Source organism: Lycorma delicatula, chromosome 1 (assembly GCF_047948215.1).
Source record: "Lycorma delicatula isolate Av1 chromosome 1, ASM4794821v1, whole genome shotgun sequence".
NCBI classification, from domain to species: domain Eukaryota; kingdom Metazoa; phylum Arthropoda; class Insecta; order Hemiptera; family Fulgoridae; genus Lycorma; species Lycorma delicatula.
This window is the reverse complement of record NC_134455.1, coordinates 201,052,071-201,070,268: the sequence shown is the minus strand read 5'-3', so window position 1 is coordinate 201,070,268 and position 18,198 is coordinate 201,052,071. Positions and strand designations below refer to the sequence as shown.

The following is an 18,198-nucleotide window of genomic DNA, read 5'->3' as shown; positions in this document are numbered from 1 at the left end:
AATGTAATATTTTTAGCTTCGGTAGATGAAAATTAAATCTGTTGTACGTAGATGTCAATTGCTATCATAAAATATCTGACAGAAGAGTACTTCCAAATTCTGGGCTTCGTAAAAAAGTATCAGATTTGTTATGCATTCTTGAACTTCAGCCTTTAAACAGGGCAAAAGAAATTTCATACTCCTTTATCGGCAATGAAGCTTCACATTAAGCGAGAAGTTGATTGTGTTCCTAGCACTAAACTTGAAGGGGACCAGGAAGCAAATTTTTTATTACAATTTTTGTAGGGCCTATAGATTGGTAAAAAGTGCACCTGGCCTAATGTCAGCCATTTACTAACTGACAGGGTGCCATAAACTGTTGCTATTGAAACTGAGCAAAACACAGATGATTATCATGACTCATGGTGTTTATTTACATGATTTTTTAAAGGGAAAAAAACAAAATTCAATTATAAAATGCAATCGCCAGGTAACTAATTATCTGGTACATGAAATAGTCATTGAAGAAAGGAAGGGAACCGTGAAAACATAGAAACATTTGTTTCCAATAAAGAAAATTTTCATGTTAAAGCAACAGAAATCAGGAAGAATTAACTATTTCAAGAATGGAAGAAAAATTAGATGGAGAGATCAACATACACAAAAATATTAAATATAAATAGAAATTATACAACTACCATTACTAACTAACAAATCAGCTTCCTGAGTTTGTCATGGTTGGTTGTCTAAAATAAATTTCACACTCTTGAATGTATACAAACTGCTTTTGTATACTTTAAACATTATTGTAAAGAAAAAGGTCAGCTTTTTTTAAAGTGAATTGTTTCTAATTACTTCTGGCATTGCTAAACAATTTAAATGATTGTATAAAGTTAAAAGACACACTAACTGCAATTTTTAAATGAATATCTTAATTCTCTTTTAATTCACGTTTAACATACACATGTGTTTATGCTACAAAATGATCAGATCAAAAGATTACACTTTTCAGTTTCGTAAAGTATTTTTAGTAATTCATTGAAACAGATATAAACCAACGGCAAAAACAGGATGGTATCCTTTTATTATTATAGCTTAATTCCTTGAATGTAAACTTGAATAACATAAATAAAAATTATAATAATTATCTTTAATAAAGAATATATATAAGATTTATTTTTTTTAATATCAATTCTGAAAAAAGTAGAAATAGTTCTTTTAATAGTTTTGAAGATTTTGTTAATTAAAAACATCATTAAAAAACAATTTAGATAGTCAATTTTTTTTAAAAATTCCAGTTTAGCAAACTTTTTCATTAATTTAAAAAAATAATAAAATATTAATAATGTAAACAATAATACGAAAAAATGAAATAACACCACATTCACTCAAGCAGTACATTCTATCTGTTTTCAAGAATAGGAAACAAGAAAAATGTAATGAAATTATAAATGAAAGTATTTAATTAAATGTTCTCATACTTAACATAAAAATGTTTAATTAAAGATAAATAAATAATGAAAACCATGGAGTGAACCAATATCCCAATATTTGATTTGAATGAAATACTACAACTAACAGGTCTGAGTTATGATACTTTTAATTACATAAATATTTATCACAGTGCAAACATAATCTGCACTATAATTTAAACATTACAGTAATTTTTTTTTAAAATGATTTTCCAATAATCTGATTATTTAAATTATTATCATTAATAATTCATAACATAATTATTCATTTATTCATCAATAAAATATATAGTTAGGCAGCCAGTTTATGAAAATGTTTATTACAAATTGTTATACTAATTATAGATAACAGAAGTTCCAGCAGCTTTAGATAAGTTAGGGATTTTGTCACCTTATGTTATGACTCAAAGATCATTAAGTTAACATTTTTGTAATAAACTCAGTTCACTTTTAAAATGTCAGTTATGGGAATATATGTGTGCACTACTCGTGTAAATACAGTATGTTAAAAAAATAAAAACTCATATTTTCTAATCGTAATCCATGCAACTAATTAAATTTATTAAACCAAAAAATTAATATTATCTACATTATATTAGTACTCACCCTTTCCATGCCAGTGCTTCTTATTTTCATGTTCTCCCTTCTTAAAGATGCCAATAATCACGTCACTTTCTTTTTACATTCTTCCACTTTCAATTTCTTGGGATTTCTTCCTAAGCATCGTGCTTTTTGAATATATTAAAATGCCATTGATGTTTTAGGTCCCAAAATTGTCTTGTTTTATAAGCATAACACTGCAATAGTTTCTTGTGACCCCTCCATAACAAAATATTCAAGTCTTTGGTATTAAATAAAATGAAGAAAATGTAGAAATTGAAAACTGCAGTAAAAAATAATATATAAATAGAATACCCTTAACTGCACTTTGCTTAATTAAAACACTTAACAACACACTGCAGGAAACAGGGGTCTGTCTGTTGTGCTTTGTTCATCTATTGTTATGAGTCATTATGTGAAAGCTTCTGCATTTCAAGTCATAACCTTTTGGCTTGGGAGACTTTACCAACACCTAACAGAACTACCCTGAGCTACTGCAATGTTATGATTGTGTTTCTGCATATTGCATACATTGCCCATTACAGGTATGCGTGCCAGCCAGTTACAAGTATGGGGTCTTGTTACAAATGTATATCCACCTTCAGTAACACAATTCTTCAGTAAAAACTTAAACATAGTTCTATATCACATCTGATCTGCATGGAATTTATCTAGTTATATTTAAAAAGATATTTAGAAATTATTTAACAAAAAAAAAGGACATATGTAAAATGAAAATTCAACAATCAAGAAAAGGTTTTGAATTGGAAAATTCAAAATTGTTCCTCAAAAGCAACAAACAAGGTACATATACATTTGAAATTCTTAAATGCAGGTAGTTTTTACATTTGTATTAATTATAGTATTTAAGCACACTATCAATAATTGATGTTTATGAAATGGAAACCGATGAGATTAAATAGGTTTTTTAAATCTTTACACAGAAAGCCAAGTATGAAACTTACACTAATAAGACACTAAAATATTTAAGTTGTAATGGAACCAACAGCAGAAACTATTAGTCTAAAGGAACAAACATAAGTCATCAAACCTCATATATATTTTTAAGCATTCCTCCTGATCAAACGCTTCTTTTGTCTAAAATTCTACACTCTTCAGCTTCAAAATTCATTTATCAAGCAGAAAGTAACTTTTTGAATACAAGTATATGTATCAAAAATTTATTTACTAAACCTGAGCAAACAATAACTTTGCTGTAAACAACTTTGAAACTATGCTCTAGAGTAGGGTTTCTCAATCTAAGGTCGTGAAATTAGTCTACAACTTCACATTAGCAATAATGAAATCATTTTATAAGAAAAAAAAAAATCATTTATTATATAGACATTTTACTTATATTTATAAGTACACCAGTAAAGAAAATACATTGAGATGATTGTGACTGTTTTTCATTTAAAAGTTTCTCTACATGTGCATCTATGTTTGAAACACAGAAAAGCAAATTGTTTTCAAGAGATAAAAGATGATTCTGTATTTAGTTTTTAGCACAATGATAGATGAAAAACCCTTTTCACAGAGGTAAGACATGGCGAATGGGACTAATAATTTCAATGCTTCTGTGACTAAATTTCCATATTCACTTCGATGAACAAGCCAAAACATATCTAAAGCTTCAGACATGAACTATAATTGTAATGTTTTATCAGCAGACATTTTGATGAGCTGGTGGTGAATCTCTACTGGTAATTTAGCAGCTGCAACAATGTTTTCATAAAATGGATTCATTAACCACCTCTATGAGATATCATTTTTATCTTCTGGGAAATAATCAAGTGAATGTTTAGCACTCATAAACGCATCTTCATACTATCCAAACTGTGGTTAATAGTGTCTTCTTCATCCAAATTTTTCTCAATATAATTGAAAGTGGATGGAAAGATAACAAAACTTTCATTTTGAAGGCGAATAATCCAGATATCAAACTTTTTAATGAAAGCAAGAATGTTGTATGTCATTAACAATATGTTTTTATCACGTCCTTGTAAATTCACATTCAAGTCGTTTAAATGCAAAAATACACTAGCTAAGTCAAGAGCAATATATACTCACCATTCTGTAAAAACACTGAGAATGGCGTTTGTTTAACCTGGAAAAGTATTATTAATTCATCTTGCAATTCCAATAACCAGGTTTTAACACTCTCCTTCACGATAACCATCTGATGTATAGAAAAGAAGAGATTTATTCTTTTTGCCTATTTCATCACATAGTTTGGCAAACATAATACAGAATAGTTTAGCCTATTCTGTAACGGGGGAATTTTAATAAAATTAACCATTTTTACAGATTTAAAAAGAACATGTTTGAGATTTTTTGGCGTATTATTTGTGACAAGAGCCTGTCTATAAAGGAAACAGTGTATCCATTCTGCCCTTGGTATAAGACAATCTTTTAATTTTTTTTGAAATACACTGTTCTTTACTTTGCACTACCACTACATATTGCAATACTTTTTGTGCAACCTGTTATAGTTTTTAGTAGCTTCATAAAAAAACATCAAAATAACATTGTCTTGTTACATGAGCAGATATTGATTTGCAAAACAACATATTTTCTTTGATTGATCTGTCCCTACTGCATTCATATCTCACAAAACATAAGAACTGGAAAATGTTAGCCACATCTGTTGACTCATCAAATTTAAAACTAGAAAGTTCACTTGACCTCACTTGCTGAATAATCTGATCATGAACACTGGCTGCCATTTCATAGATTCATCTTGATACTTTGTCGATAGAAAGTGAAATTTTTTTCAATGTTTTTGCTTCTTCTATGCCTATTAAAGCACTGATTGTATCAGTTAAAGCAGACAATGAGGTTTCCTACGACTGTATGGGATTTGGACATCTTAGCTACACCTAATGCTACGAGATAGGATGCTTCAAGTGTAATTTTATCAGTATGGTTTGATTTACAAATAGAAGCTTGCCGATTTGAAAAATTCCAAGAGTTTGCTTTTAGAATTCAGATGTTTGGTTTCCAAGTGTCAAATTAATTTTGATGGCTACACGGTTTCATCAGAGAGGACTTGAAAGCAAACAACACACTATGGTTTTCTATCCAATGGGGTAAAATCATAATTTAAATAACTGTCATTATACAATCTTGTCTTTTTACCACCGATTCACTGAATATGGCACACTTTTGTTTTTCACAAATTTATCCATTTTGCATAACAATCTAATTAATTAAAAAAAAAAGAAAGTTACACCATTTGACCACACTAAAAAAATCAAATAACTCAATTCTTTATTATTATTTTCAATAAAACTATGCTTTTAAAAACTTAAGTAAAAACACGGGATGTGTGGTTCACATTCGAAACTTAAACTGACATTCTGCAATTCCTTACACTTCTTTTATACTACTGAAAGCATGACATGTTCAAATGTATCATATGCCCAAATTACAAGGAGCTTGTAAACATCAAATTGAAATCTGTAAATTGCTCTTGTTTATAAAGTTCATATATACATATTCATTGCTATCAATGCATCTAAATAATTTTAACTAGGTTTCAATGGGTAGTTAAGATTACATGGCATGACTGATATCATCTCTTTCATCTGGAGGTCCCAGGTTCGAATCTCAGTCAGGCATGGCATTTTCACACACTACTAGTCATTCATCTCATTTTCTGCAGCAATACCTAACGGTGGTCCCGGAGGTTAAAAAAAAATTTAATGGGTTGGGGGTTGTGAAATATTCATTATATATATATATTTTTTTACTTTTTGGGGGTCGTGGAGCTAAAAAAGTTGATCAATGCTCTTGAGTGAAGTATAATCAGTAAAAGTTTAAAAAAATTTCTAGAAACATATGTATGTACAATAAAAATTAAAAAAAAACATAACTCTATGGTAAAAGATCATTACGGGAACCTAAATAAGTTTTCCTGTCCCCTGATAAGGAAAATGAATCACTATGATGATCTGTTTATAAAAAGTGAATTAAATATATCTAACAAATTTTTAAATCTCTGAAGTAAAGCCAAAAATACAAAGTTTTAGTAGCCTTCTTCTACGTCAATTAATTATATTGTCCTAACAAATGATAATTGCTAAGTTGGAGAATTATGCCAGTATATCATAAGTATTATGTTAGTATGAATTATGAGTTACACGAGTACCGATTCAGTAGAATTTACTGATTTGATGAGGGTTGTTTCATAACAAACATGATCTGCCATTCACATTCAACTCCATAATAAAAACAATTATCAAATTGAACAACTACTGCAATTGCAATAAGTATAGAGATTAATTAAAAAATTTTACAATCAATATCTCTTTTAGCTAATAATACATATCAAACTTCTTTATGTGGTATTAAAGGTAAATCCATGTGTCATCATTAAAATAGAAAATAAGATTAAGATATCTATACAAAACTTTTACGCATTTCTAGAGCTACTTTCATCAAGCAGACAAAAAAAACTTTATCCTACCATAATTTCTGCTATAAGAGATAAATTACACGGGCAGATGGTCAGCTTACAATGATCTTTATTAATGCCCTTTTGCAGGGTGATATGTGGAGATTCCAATTTTAAATCAAAAGTGGCTGCTTTCAAGTTGGCCCTTTTTCTGAGTACACTCCATTTAGAGATTTTTGAATATTTCAATTAGCTTTTTTGTATATCTATAATCACAGCAGTCAAGTGACAAACATTATAGTCTAATAATCAAGAGGTTTCAGATTTCAAGTTTGTCATTTTTTTATTAACTTTTATTTTTTGTTACCCATACACTAATGCAGATGATTTTTTATTATATAATATTTATAAGAAACGGTAAAATAAATCTACATGAATTTCACATTTGCTGCTTTTTATTTGATTTGTTTATAAGAATCATTAACCTTTAAGAAGATTATTAGGTTACTAATAACCCATTATTGGGAATAGAATTAAAATGAGAAATGAAAAATTAACAAATACAAAACAAAATGTATTTTGTTTTATAAAATTTGAAAAAAAAAATTATTTTAATTTTCAGAATGCATATCAGTAAGATGACTATTACGAAAAAATATTTTTGGACTGTAACAGGCACATTGAAAACTAAAATAAATTTATTTATTTAAATTTTTGATGTTTTATAAAACAAAATCTATTTATTACATTAATAATTTTTATATTCAAATAAAATGATTTTTATTAACAGCAAACGTGAAATTCATGTGGTTTTTCCCGATATTTATAAATATTATTATTAATAATATGACAAAAAAATCATCTGTGTTAGTGTAAACATAAGAAAAAATAAAAGTTAAAAAAAGACACATAAACACAAATCCTAGACTGCTGTGGTTGTGATTACTACAGAAATATAAATAAACTACTTGAACTCAACCACTCAAAAATCTTTAAATGGTGTTTATTTGGAAATGGGGGCAAGTTGGAAAGTGCCATAGTGGATTTAAAATAGGGACCTCCCCTCCTGATACCCTCCAAAAAGGGCATAATAAATTCTGTTGTAAGCTGACCATCTACCCTTGTTAGCCGGCATAAGGTATTGAAAAAGGAGAAAACCAAGAAAATACAGAAACAGCAGCTGTTGTGTATGGTTTTATTCTTACCTTTTTTGCAAGTACTGCATCTACTCGGGCTGCAGCTTCAACAGCTACCTCCAGACTACTTTTTGTTGAATACATAGCACTGGGAATAACAAATACAAAATTAACTCTTTTATTAAAAGGTTTCATTTAAATAAATAATTATGTTAAAACATATTCAATACAAACATATTGTATTGTTAATGTTAACATTAAGAAACTAAGCCGAGTATATCATGGCTAGTTCGATAGAACTAGTTTGTTCGATAGAACCAGTCAGCACACTCCCATTACCCGACTCTTTTTATGTTAATTTTGTTTACATTAATCAATGCAACCCATTCTAATTTATCTTTCTGATGCAAACCAATGGATTTTAATGAAATTAAATCTATAGTTGTTTTGGCTTTTGGTTTTATATTACAAACAAAAAGTTACAACACTTTGACTTTCTGTTTTTCCAATAAGATATTAGTACAATTAAACATTAGTGGCATTTTAAAGTGTATTTATTTTAATAAGTAATATATTTATTGAATTTTTTTGCTAAAATTGATAAAATATTTTTAAGTGCATAAAAATAATTATTTTAATTACTAATTACAAGCACAACAAGGTAATTTATCTGGATGTGAGGGGCAAGTCTAATAATCAATCATTGGTCATTTGGATAATATAAAATTAATACTTTTTACACTGCTGACACCACAAATACATTGCTGCAAAGAACAAATAAAACTTAGTAATCCTTCCGTACTACTTAACTCACAGTACATTAAACATAACATACTAATGTACTTCGTTATCTAATTTTAAAAAAAATATATAAAAAATAGTTTTCAACACATAATATGAATAATTTATAACATGTACTGAACTGGCAGAAAGTTAAGTGAAATTTTTCAATGTTCTGGTTTGGCTGATTTTCCCTATGATCCCTGAATGTAATTTATGATTAGCTTTTACTTACATTTGATTGGGAATGAGAACTCATACTAGCAGTTAGCTTTTTCAAGACGTAATATCTTTAGCAAGCTTTGAAGGCTTCACTAATGATACTGCTTCCTCATAATATTTATCATATAACAAACAGTAGCCGAAGTGTCACAGCTAGTATAAACAAAGACACTCCTTCCTTATCCTAACCGATCCATATGTGTTGGATCACCACAATTTTACTTAAGTTTAATGCTTTTTCTTGAATTATGAGCAAATAATAACTGCTAAGATAATAATCTTGATCTAAACCATATGAAAATAAAGCATTGCTATAAAAGTTATTATTCACGTTAGATAAGCGGTTCCTACCCCATTTTTTTCTTCAAAATTCTAGAAACAATTAAAGATGAAATAATTCTATTATTTTGCTATTCTTCTTATCTGAAAATGTGGATGTGTCAGGGCTGTAATCAAAAGCTGTTTTTAAGTGCCCCACCTTTGCCTATTAATTAGTGGTGCAACTTTTGGAAAGTGGCATAAATAATCATGTTACACAACTTAATAAATAATTAATGCATGACAAATTTTACAAAAAATCTCAAAACCGATTAAGAACAGACTGCACACACACTAATCTAACTTTAAAGCGCAGATGAAGTGGCAAAATCTAAAGGTTGGTGGATGGGGATAATGTATTCCAAAAAGTCAAGGTCTACTATTTAGTACTATGAATTTTATAATGTGAATATTACCTTGCCTTTAACTTCCAATTGACTGGATGCTAGAGATAAGAAATTTGTTTGTTTTATGTAGAACCAAAATAAAAACATAATTCTGATTTCTCATAAATAATATACATTTTAATCACTGCTCTACTTTAAATAAATTAATGGTTTTTATAGAGCTTTAATTAAGTCTGGTACATACTCATAATTTTACTGATATAGAAACGCAATAACTTTGGTGATAATTTAAATAAATAACTAAGTCAAATGTGAAAAAAAAATTATAAAATTACATTTTTGCTATTTCAGGTACAATAAAAAAAATAATAAAGAAATAAAAAGTAATTTATTTTAAGAAACAATTTTTAAATAACTAAAAAGCAACAGGTTTCAGAACAGAATGCATTAATTATTAGTTAAGCTCCAAATTGTTAGCTATCCATCAAAAATTATTTTTCTTTTCTTATTAATCATTAGCATTTCTATTTTAAGATTTGTATAGCTAAATATTTAACCAAACTCTAGTTCATAAACATAGGAGTTTTGAAACACCTTATTTCAGAATAAAACATCCTAATGCATTTACATACTGACAAAAACAGCTAAATATAGATCTTAAATTATTTTATTTCTTCTCAGAATTTAGATGTAATAAAGAATTCCATGGGTATAAATGCAAACTGAAACAAAATTAAAACACCTAGACCTGCCTTTAAATTAATATTCACCTAATAAAATGAAAAGCCAAGTAAAAAACTAAGCATTCCAGACCTGTATAACAACACAAACCTTTTTTTTTATATTATTGATGTGAGTAAATTGCAACCAAAATAATGGTTGACTTTTTTATGTATAAACAACAGTAAACAGACTATGCATATTTTATATATTGTGTATTGCAACACTGCACATTTATCAGTGACCTTACGTACTTAATTTAAACTACCTATAAGGTGATAATTGTACCACATTATTTGTAGACAGAATATCTTCTGGTGCAATAGAGTTTGCAGTGACATTCTCTAATAATTCTTTCTGATCAATCTTTCTTAACAATGCATTAAAAAGTAATACACATTTAGTTTCATTTCAAAATAATTTCAAGAACAGCATTAATCATGTTTATATTTGCAAAATATTTAATAAAATCAAGATACACAGCAAATTACAATTCATTTAACAATTAAAAACTGTATTTTTCAGAAAACGTATCCAGTGAAGCAAAATAAACATTTCCACTATCTTTAAAACGTCAAAATAGAATTGTGTAGATTAAAGAGAATTTTTTTAAAATTTACATACAACCCAATACTGGAATTTCAGATCTCAGATTTACGATCAATACCGTGATATAACTGAATAACATTGAAATAAAGAAACCATACTCTTACTTAAATCTTAATCAAATTGAACACTTTACTAAATAAAATAACTTCTAAATAATACAGACGATTTTTAACAGAAATATTCATCAACCAATTAACATTGATCATAAGAAAATATTCAACTATATAAAATAACTCAGAAACGGAAGATATAAATAACGGTATAACAAAAATGAGATAATTAAAAATGATAAAAAAATTTAAGTAAAATATCAATTTCATTTATTTTAACGTTGCAAAGCAACCTACAAGCACGGATTAAACTACATGTTAGCATTTTGCTACGTACTAACCTCTCTTATCATCGTACCGAATAGGAAATTAATTTACATTTAGGTATAGTTTATAAAACTTCCGTAGAACTTTCTTTGATATAAGTAAACTAAAAATAAATCTAAGAACAATTCACACTACATGTAACTACCAAAACAAGAAACTAACGAAATAATACAATAGCTTTCAGGCACAAATTTAGCATCGACAACGCCTGCTTAAACTTTTTATTACCACAACGTTGACATCGAGCATGAATTTCTATATAAAACAGATTGCGTGCAATTGGCGCCTCTGATGGTAAACTTGACGAACTAATGTCAGCAGGGAATTTCCCGCCAGTACGATCGTTTTGGTAACAAATGAATATTTTTACTACTTTACTGTCAGTGACTTTCCAACTTTTTCCGACAGAAGCCGGGCATCCACCACAAAGATGTTAGAAATGGAAAAATGTATTAATACATGATTAAATTTCAAACCAAAATACTATATCACGACATCTCCATATGGTAAAAACTATAAAGAAATTTTGAACCTAAATATGTAATATTGTTTAAAGTATTTGTGCAGTTGTACTTATAAATTTTTTTATAAGTACTTATTTTTTTTATAAGCTGTTAATACAAAGCCATTTTAAAGTAATTATCAGGTTTTGTGAAAAATAAAAAGCTAGCACAGACAAGTTTAGTATCAACATGATTTTTTGTAGAATTCTAGTAACTACTTAATGAGCAATGAGAGTAAAAACAACTTGATTTTAATTTAACTAATAACTAGATTTTTGAAGTATCACAGAAAGTGTGCTTGTTTTTTATTAGTATCAACCATGGCAATGTTTTTAATATAAGTAACAGGAAAATGTTACCACAAACGAAGGAAAGTAAATAAGAAGGAGATAATGCTTTTTGAAAATGAGAACATAAATATTTTAACAACTGAATTATTGCCAAGAAATTGAAACACTCAGTGGTGTTCTTTTACCCAGACAGAAAATGGAATTATTCTTATGGTTCGTAGGTGACCCTGGATTCCAGAATAATATATCTGAGGACATCAGTTTTCATCGTTTCATTGTCAGCAGGACAGTAAACTTTATATTAGATCAGGATTATTGAAGAATTTAATTAATGGCTCCATTTCCCTTGTACTACAAGAGAAATTAATGAGGCAAAGCTTCTGTAGCTGTTATGGTTTATGCTGTCAACAGTAATAATAGCCATAGATTACACAACAGAAGATAAGTACATAACATAAAGTAAAGATAATTTAACAATATTTAGGAGCGAGTACAATGAGTATAAAAGCTTGCTTGTACAAGGCAGACAGTCACTGTGCAGGGCATTATATTACTCTTGTCTTGTAACACTAGGCTCAATCAGAAACCGAGTATTCTGCAATACAGTGTGTTTAACTATTTTCAGAAACAGCAAAAATTCTTTCCACAATTAAAATTTGTTATTATTGACAAAATAATAATTGATTATTGTATAAATGACCACTTTATACAAATAAAGGTTATCAAAATATTTCATTTGAGTTATATGTATATGTATTTGTAATGGGTGTTAATATTGTTGATGATGTTTATAGTTATAAATATCATCATTAAATAATAAGCCCAAGCCCTACAAATAATAATAATTTATTAACAGCTTTTCATTTTATATGTATTCATAGAATAACTAAGTCATTTTTGCATAGCATTTTTTACTAATATTCAATAGTAATGTTTACTTAACATTTTCAATAAACTGATTTAGTTCAATTCTTGGCATGCTCCAGTATGAATGGTACAGTTATTTCTTACTGTAATATGTGGTGTGTTGGTTAATGTTTTGTCCATATTAATGAATTTGTATTTTTTTCATTAGTGATTTTTTTTTTGTCATGGCAGAATGTAAGTCCATACTTAAGAATAAAAAGCTTCGTTATCAAGCTTATGAAGTAGCCAATAATGTATACAATTTTAAGAAGAAAGAAGTTATAAAGTTAGGAAAATTAGAAGACATTTAATATGCATTCAAAAATTTGAAGAAAGACCACTGCAGCTAGTGGGATTTCAAGTTCAAAAACTCTGAAAAGAAAAGCAGGATTTCCTTAAATTTAAATCACAGTCGTGTTCATTCAGCACACTAAAAAAATATTAATAATGTTCAAAACCAGGTTATGGATTAGTGGATTAGACAGTTTTTATCAAGGCATTGTAAGAAGAACAGTTAATGAATTTCATGCAAAACATAATGAACAGCCTACATTAAATAAATACGTGAAGAACTTCAAAACAGTACTCAGTTTAAAGGTTCTAGAACTACACTAGAACCTACCATGAAAAATTTAAGTAATGTAAGACTGATAATAATAGGAAACTTTTGATTGAAAAAGAAAATATCAAGTGGAACATGGTAGAATAGAAAATTCTTCAATTGTTTATTCAGATGATTTGTGTATTTTAACATCCTTAATCAGTTCAATTACAGAATAATTAGTTCATTGTTTATTTAACTGCTAATGGTTGCTGTTGCATGCTTTAAAGTTGATGAGTGAAAGTGTTATTACTCCCTTACTTGGTACAAATAAATAATTGTAAACCGCATCAAATAACAGTTTTCTATTTGTTTCTAAATATTTGTTTACTTGATTTTAATTAAGTATGTATACACCACTTCAGAGTGGCTGAAAAAGTCTAATTTCTAATGAAAACATACAATTATGAAATTGCATTCAATAATAGCAAAATTCAGTTCAAATAATGATTTACAAAATAAATTTAAAATTAATTTTCTTGATGTAAAAAATTATTTTCTTATGGTATAAAAGCATTAACAGAAACTTAAAAAAAAAAACAAAAAATAAAAAAAGAAGCTAAAATAAAATTATTGTGGAGGAAGAAAAGAAGAGATTTTTAGACATACTTGTGGCTTCTGGAAATGATTTTCTGTAAGTTGTTGGCCTTAATGTTGTCTATACTCTGTGTAAAAATGTATGGAATGAAAATTCTGTAGAACTTAAATTCTAATTCAATCCAAGAACCGAAAAGTTTCTTCTGTGAATTGTATTTTATACAGAATTAATTAACTGTAAATATTTGTATACTCTCAATAGTACTTAATTTTTTAAAGTGAAATTATATATACAAGTTATACTTAGTTACAAAGTAACACTTTAAAAGTAACTTTTTTGTTTTTTACTTCCTTGTATGAAGTAAAGGAAGTATTGTGATCACAAAAAATTTCAGATTTCAGTGGAAATATCCATTTTGACTAGTTTTGATGTGACGTCTGTATGTAAGTACATATGTATCTCACATAACTCAAAAACGATTAATTATAGAATGTTGAAATTTTGGATTTAGGACTGTTGTAACATCTAGTTCGGCACTTCCCCTTTTGATTGCAATTGACTGAACCAAATTTGACCAAAATCCAAAAAAATGTTGATTTTGGACTTTTTGTTAACTGCAATAATAACCCCTCATTGCAAGCTTTTCAATAGAATAAAGTGGTACTTATTTTCATCGGTTCCAGAGTTGTAGCCAAATGAAATTTTAATTAATAAAATATTTCGATCTTACAAGGAGAAGAAACATCGGTTCAAATCAGACTTCATATAAATATTTTTTTTTTACTTTTATTTTTATTTTTTTAATTTAAATATATTGATTTATTAATAATTATTAACCTCTGATTGCAAACAAATTTTACATTAAATAATAATTCAATAAAAGAAAAATCAGAAGTTATTAGTGAAATAAAATATTTTGTACTTTTCATTTTAATTCAAAAATTTTTACAGATGTTAATGATTAATAATAAATCAATGTATTTAAATTTAAAAAAAAAAAGTTAAAAAAAATAATAAATGTATATGAAGTCGGATTTGAATCGATGTGTGTATGATTACAGATCTGACATGCTCTCACTTACATCACACAATTACTTAAGCGACATGAAACAAAATTAGTATATAAACTGAGATATATATATATCTCATTTTATATATATAGCATTATATATATATATATATATATATATATATATATATATATATAATGCTGATTCAGACACCACAAAAAAATATGATACAATGTAATGTCCACCACAATGCAATTGTGTAACTGCCCACTTTATTAAAGAATTGGAGAATCATATTTCACTTTCAAATGAATTAAGTTTAAATAAAGTGGAGCAAAAAATGTGTATATGTAATTTAATAGGTTTTAAGGCAGTTATGTGGTGTCCACATCAGATTTTTATTACAAGCAAAAGTTTAAATAATTATGGGCAAGTTAGCAGTAACATTTTTACTTAATTCTGACGTTTTTACAGTACATCTGAGTATTTACTTTAAGTTAATATAACATTACTAATTAGTAGTGTTCACAAAATGTAGTCCTGAAATAATAAGTACTATTTATAGTAATGAAAAATTATCATATCAAATACAAATGAGTAGAAAATCTAACTATTGTATTTAACTACTATTTTTTTTCATTGTTTATTTACAGTTGCATCAACGATTACAGTTATTAGTGACTTAAGATCATAAAATGATCATAAATAATAAACAGCATACAATAAACACGAACTAGAACAACAATAATAAATGGGTAATTAATATTGAAACATCACCACTAGATTAAGTTCTTTCACCCACTATCAGAGAGAAACCACAAGTCTTTTTATGTATTCCTTCTGGAATACATAACTACCATGAACTTAACTACTTATGAGTATTTTTCAGTTTATTTTTTATTGAAATGCTCTTTTCAAATGTGAAAATAGTGTTACATCAGTTTACTGCCATTTATTTTAATAAACTCTAACTACACTGATTTACAAAATAAAACTTTTTTAATGTTTTTCTAAGTATGATATCTTTCTATGCATTGTTTTTTCTGGACAAATCTTAAATAGAATCTTTCTATCAATCTCAGTTTAATAAAAATTACATGTTAAAAATCGATAAATGTTTAATATAAGTATTATATTAGTAATATAAGTATTATATTATGTTTAATATAAGTATATGTAATGGGATGACATATACTTATACTAAATGTTATGTTTATTTGAGACTGTTGTTTAAATGGAGATGATTTGAAGTATTATTCTTTTTAAAAAAATTGCAAATTGCAGTCAGCCATGGGAAAAGGAAATGAAATGTTTATATTTGATATCACATAATGTTTAAAGTTTCCATGTGTATTTATTTTTATCATTAACATGTAAGGTCATACTTTTTATTAAGTATGTATTTATAAAACAGTTAACAGATTTCAACAATTAATTGTGATTAATGACTGATTATAATGTCTGATTCATATGAAAATCTTTTCCTTTACATTTAAACCTCCTAAATATTTTTATATTATATATTTTAAATATCAATAGTTTTATCCTTCATTATTATAAAGTAGCTATCATACAGGCTGTGGCTGTTCTTATACAATCCTTTTTTTAATAATATTTAGTCAGCTACTGTACTTCGCTGAATCCGGACATGTTGTAAAGTTTACATACTGTATTATTTTGCATACCTGAAATGAGTTTAAACAGCAGACGTGCCCATAAAAAAGGAAAGCCAATTAATTGTGGCGAAAGGTTAACTGTAACTAATATTTACGATTATGTCTTAAAAACAAATCCTCAGGACACTATTAATTCTATAGTTGAGACAACTTGTGAGGCAATTAAATCTAGCCAGGATACTGTGTTTAAAATTCTAAATGAGTGAAAAATGAACAGGGTAATCATATCATGAAAAAAAAGAAAAAAATTGTTTAAAACTAGTCGTAAAGTTACAATGACTTTGTAATGAGTGCCATAAAAAGGACATTTCACAATTACTTTATTACCATTTCACAAGTTATAGCAGTAGTAAATAATGACAATAATCTTTCTAACTTCAGTTTGAGGACTTTTATTGATTAGTGAAATAAACTGGATTTGCCTTTGAAAAAAGTAATTGATCATCTGTGATGATTGTATGCGACGACATAATTTGCTGGTGGCATTTGTATTTAAGATATCATGATGGAATCCAGAGCTTTCGTTTAAAAAATGGATGATAGATAACATTAAGGCAGTACTTCCTGAAGGAAGTGTTATTGTTATGGGTAATGCCCCATTTCATTCAAGGAAAATAGAAATGATTCCCTTACTACTACTCAAAAGGATTACATTAAGGCGTGGCTTACATAAAAAGGAATCAATTATCCAAAAGACGCGCTCAAAAAAAGAACTTCTTATTGAAGTAAACAAAGTTAAAAATTAATTTCAAAATTGTGTCACTGATGAAATAAATGGTGAAGGAGAAAAAAATGATCATCTTTGTTTATCTCCATATCACTATAAACTTAAGCCTGTTGAGCACTGCTGAGCCTGTCAGATTAAAAGGTTTGTGACTAAATATAATAACACATTTAAATGGATGATGTACGAGCACTTATAACCAGGGCATTTGCTAATGTAAGTGTTTCACAATGGAAAAGTTACTGTGATCATTTGGAAAAAGTAGAAAATGAAATGTCACAATCAGACCTGCAAGACAATATAGAACCTTTAATAATTCACTTGAACGATGAAATATCTGAAAGTCATGACAATGGCAGTACAGTGCTCAGGCATTATGTCAGTAGAAAAAAAATTTAGTGGACAGTAAATATTTAGGATAATTAGAGTAACATTTTTACTGCAAGTTAATTCCATAAATGTATAAAAAATGCGGATAATGTTTTTTGTGCTAATGGAATATAAATGCACCAAAAGAGAAAAAAGTATTCAGTATCTTTCATTAACCACAGTATCACCTGGAACATAATTGCAGAATTAAACATTTCATCTCTGACCAGTTCCTTATTTGTGGGCCAACAAAACTCTTTTCTTGAATTTCTACTTCATTTACTTTTGGGAATTTCTGCCTTATGTACAAGAATTCTTGACTGTCCTTCTTAGCTTTCACAAACATTTTTATTAATACCTGTTTGATATGAATGGAATGGTATTTATGATTTAACTAGAAGCTAATGAATGTTTTTATTTTTTTTTTTTTTTTTTTAGCAAAAGTTAAGTTCTCACATTTGTTCCATTTTTTACTATATAATGCTGATCCCTAGCTTGGCTATCCCATTCACAGATAAAACTACAGTATTTTGTATATCCTAACTGCATGCCTAACAACATAATTATTACTTTTAATACGTTCTACACACATACTAAATATGTTTTTTTATAATCTGCTTTTTCA

General features: G+C 27.7%; 1 protein-coding gene across 6 annotated transcripts in view; it reads right to left on the bottom strand.

Moving 5' to 3' along the window:
• The window catches only part of LOC142327464 (uncharacterized), a 154,896-nt gene extending 143,701 nt beyond the window's left edge, over positions 1-11,195 (bottom strand). For 5 of the 6 annotated variants that reach the window (XM_075370567.1, XM_075370585.1, XM_075370600.1 and 2 more), the window contains exons 1-2: positions 10,971-11,195; positions 7,653-7,731 (exon numbers count right to left, since the gene is read on the bottom strand). In XM_075370567.1, coding sequence (XP_075226682.1) covers positions 7,653-7,727 — 75 coding nt within the window. In that variant the 5' untranslated portion in view covers positions 7,728-7,731; positions 10,971-11,195. The remainder of the gene's footprint in view (positions 1-7,652; positions 7,732-10,970) is intronic. The other variant, XM_075370593.1, reaches the window with a different exon arrangement.
• Between the last annotated feature and the right edge of the window lie 7,003 nt (positions 11,196-18,198).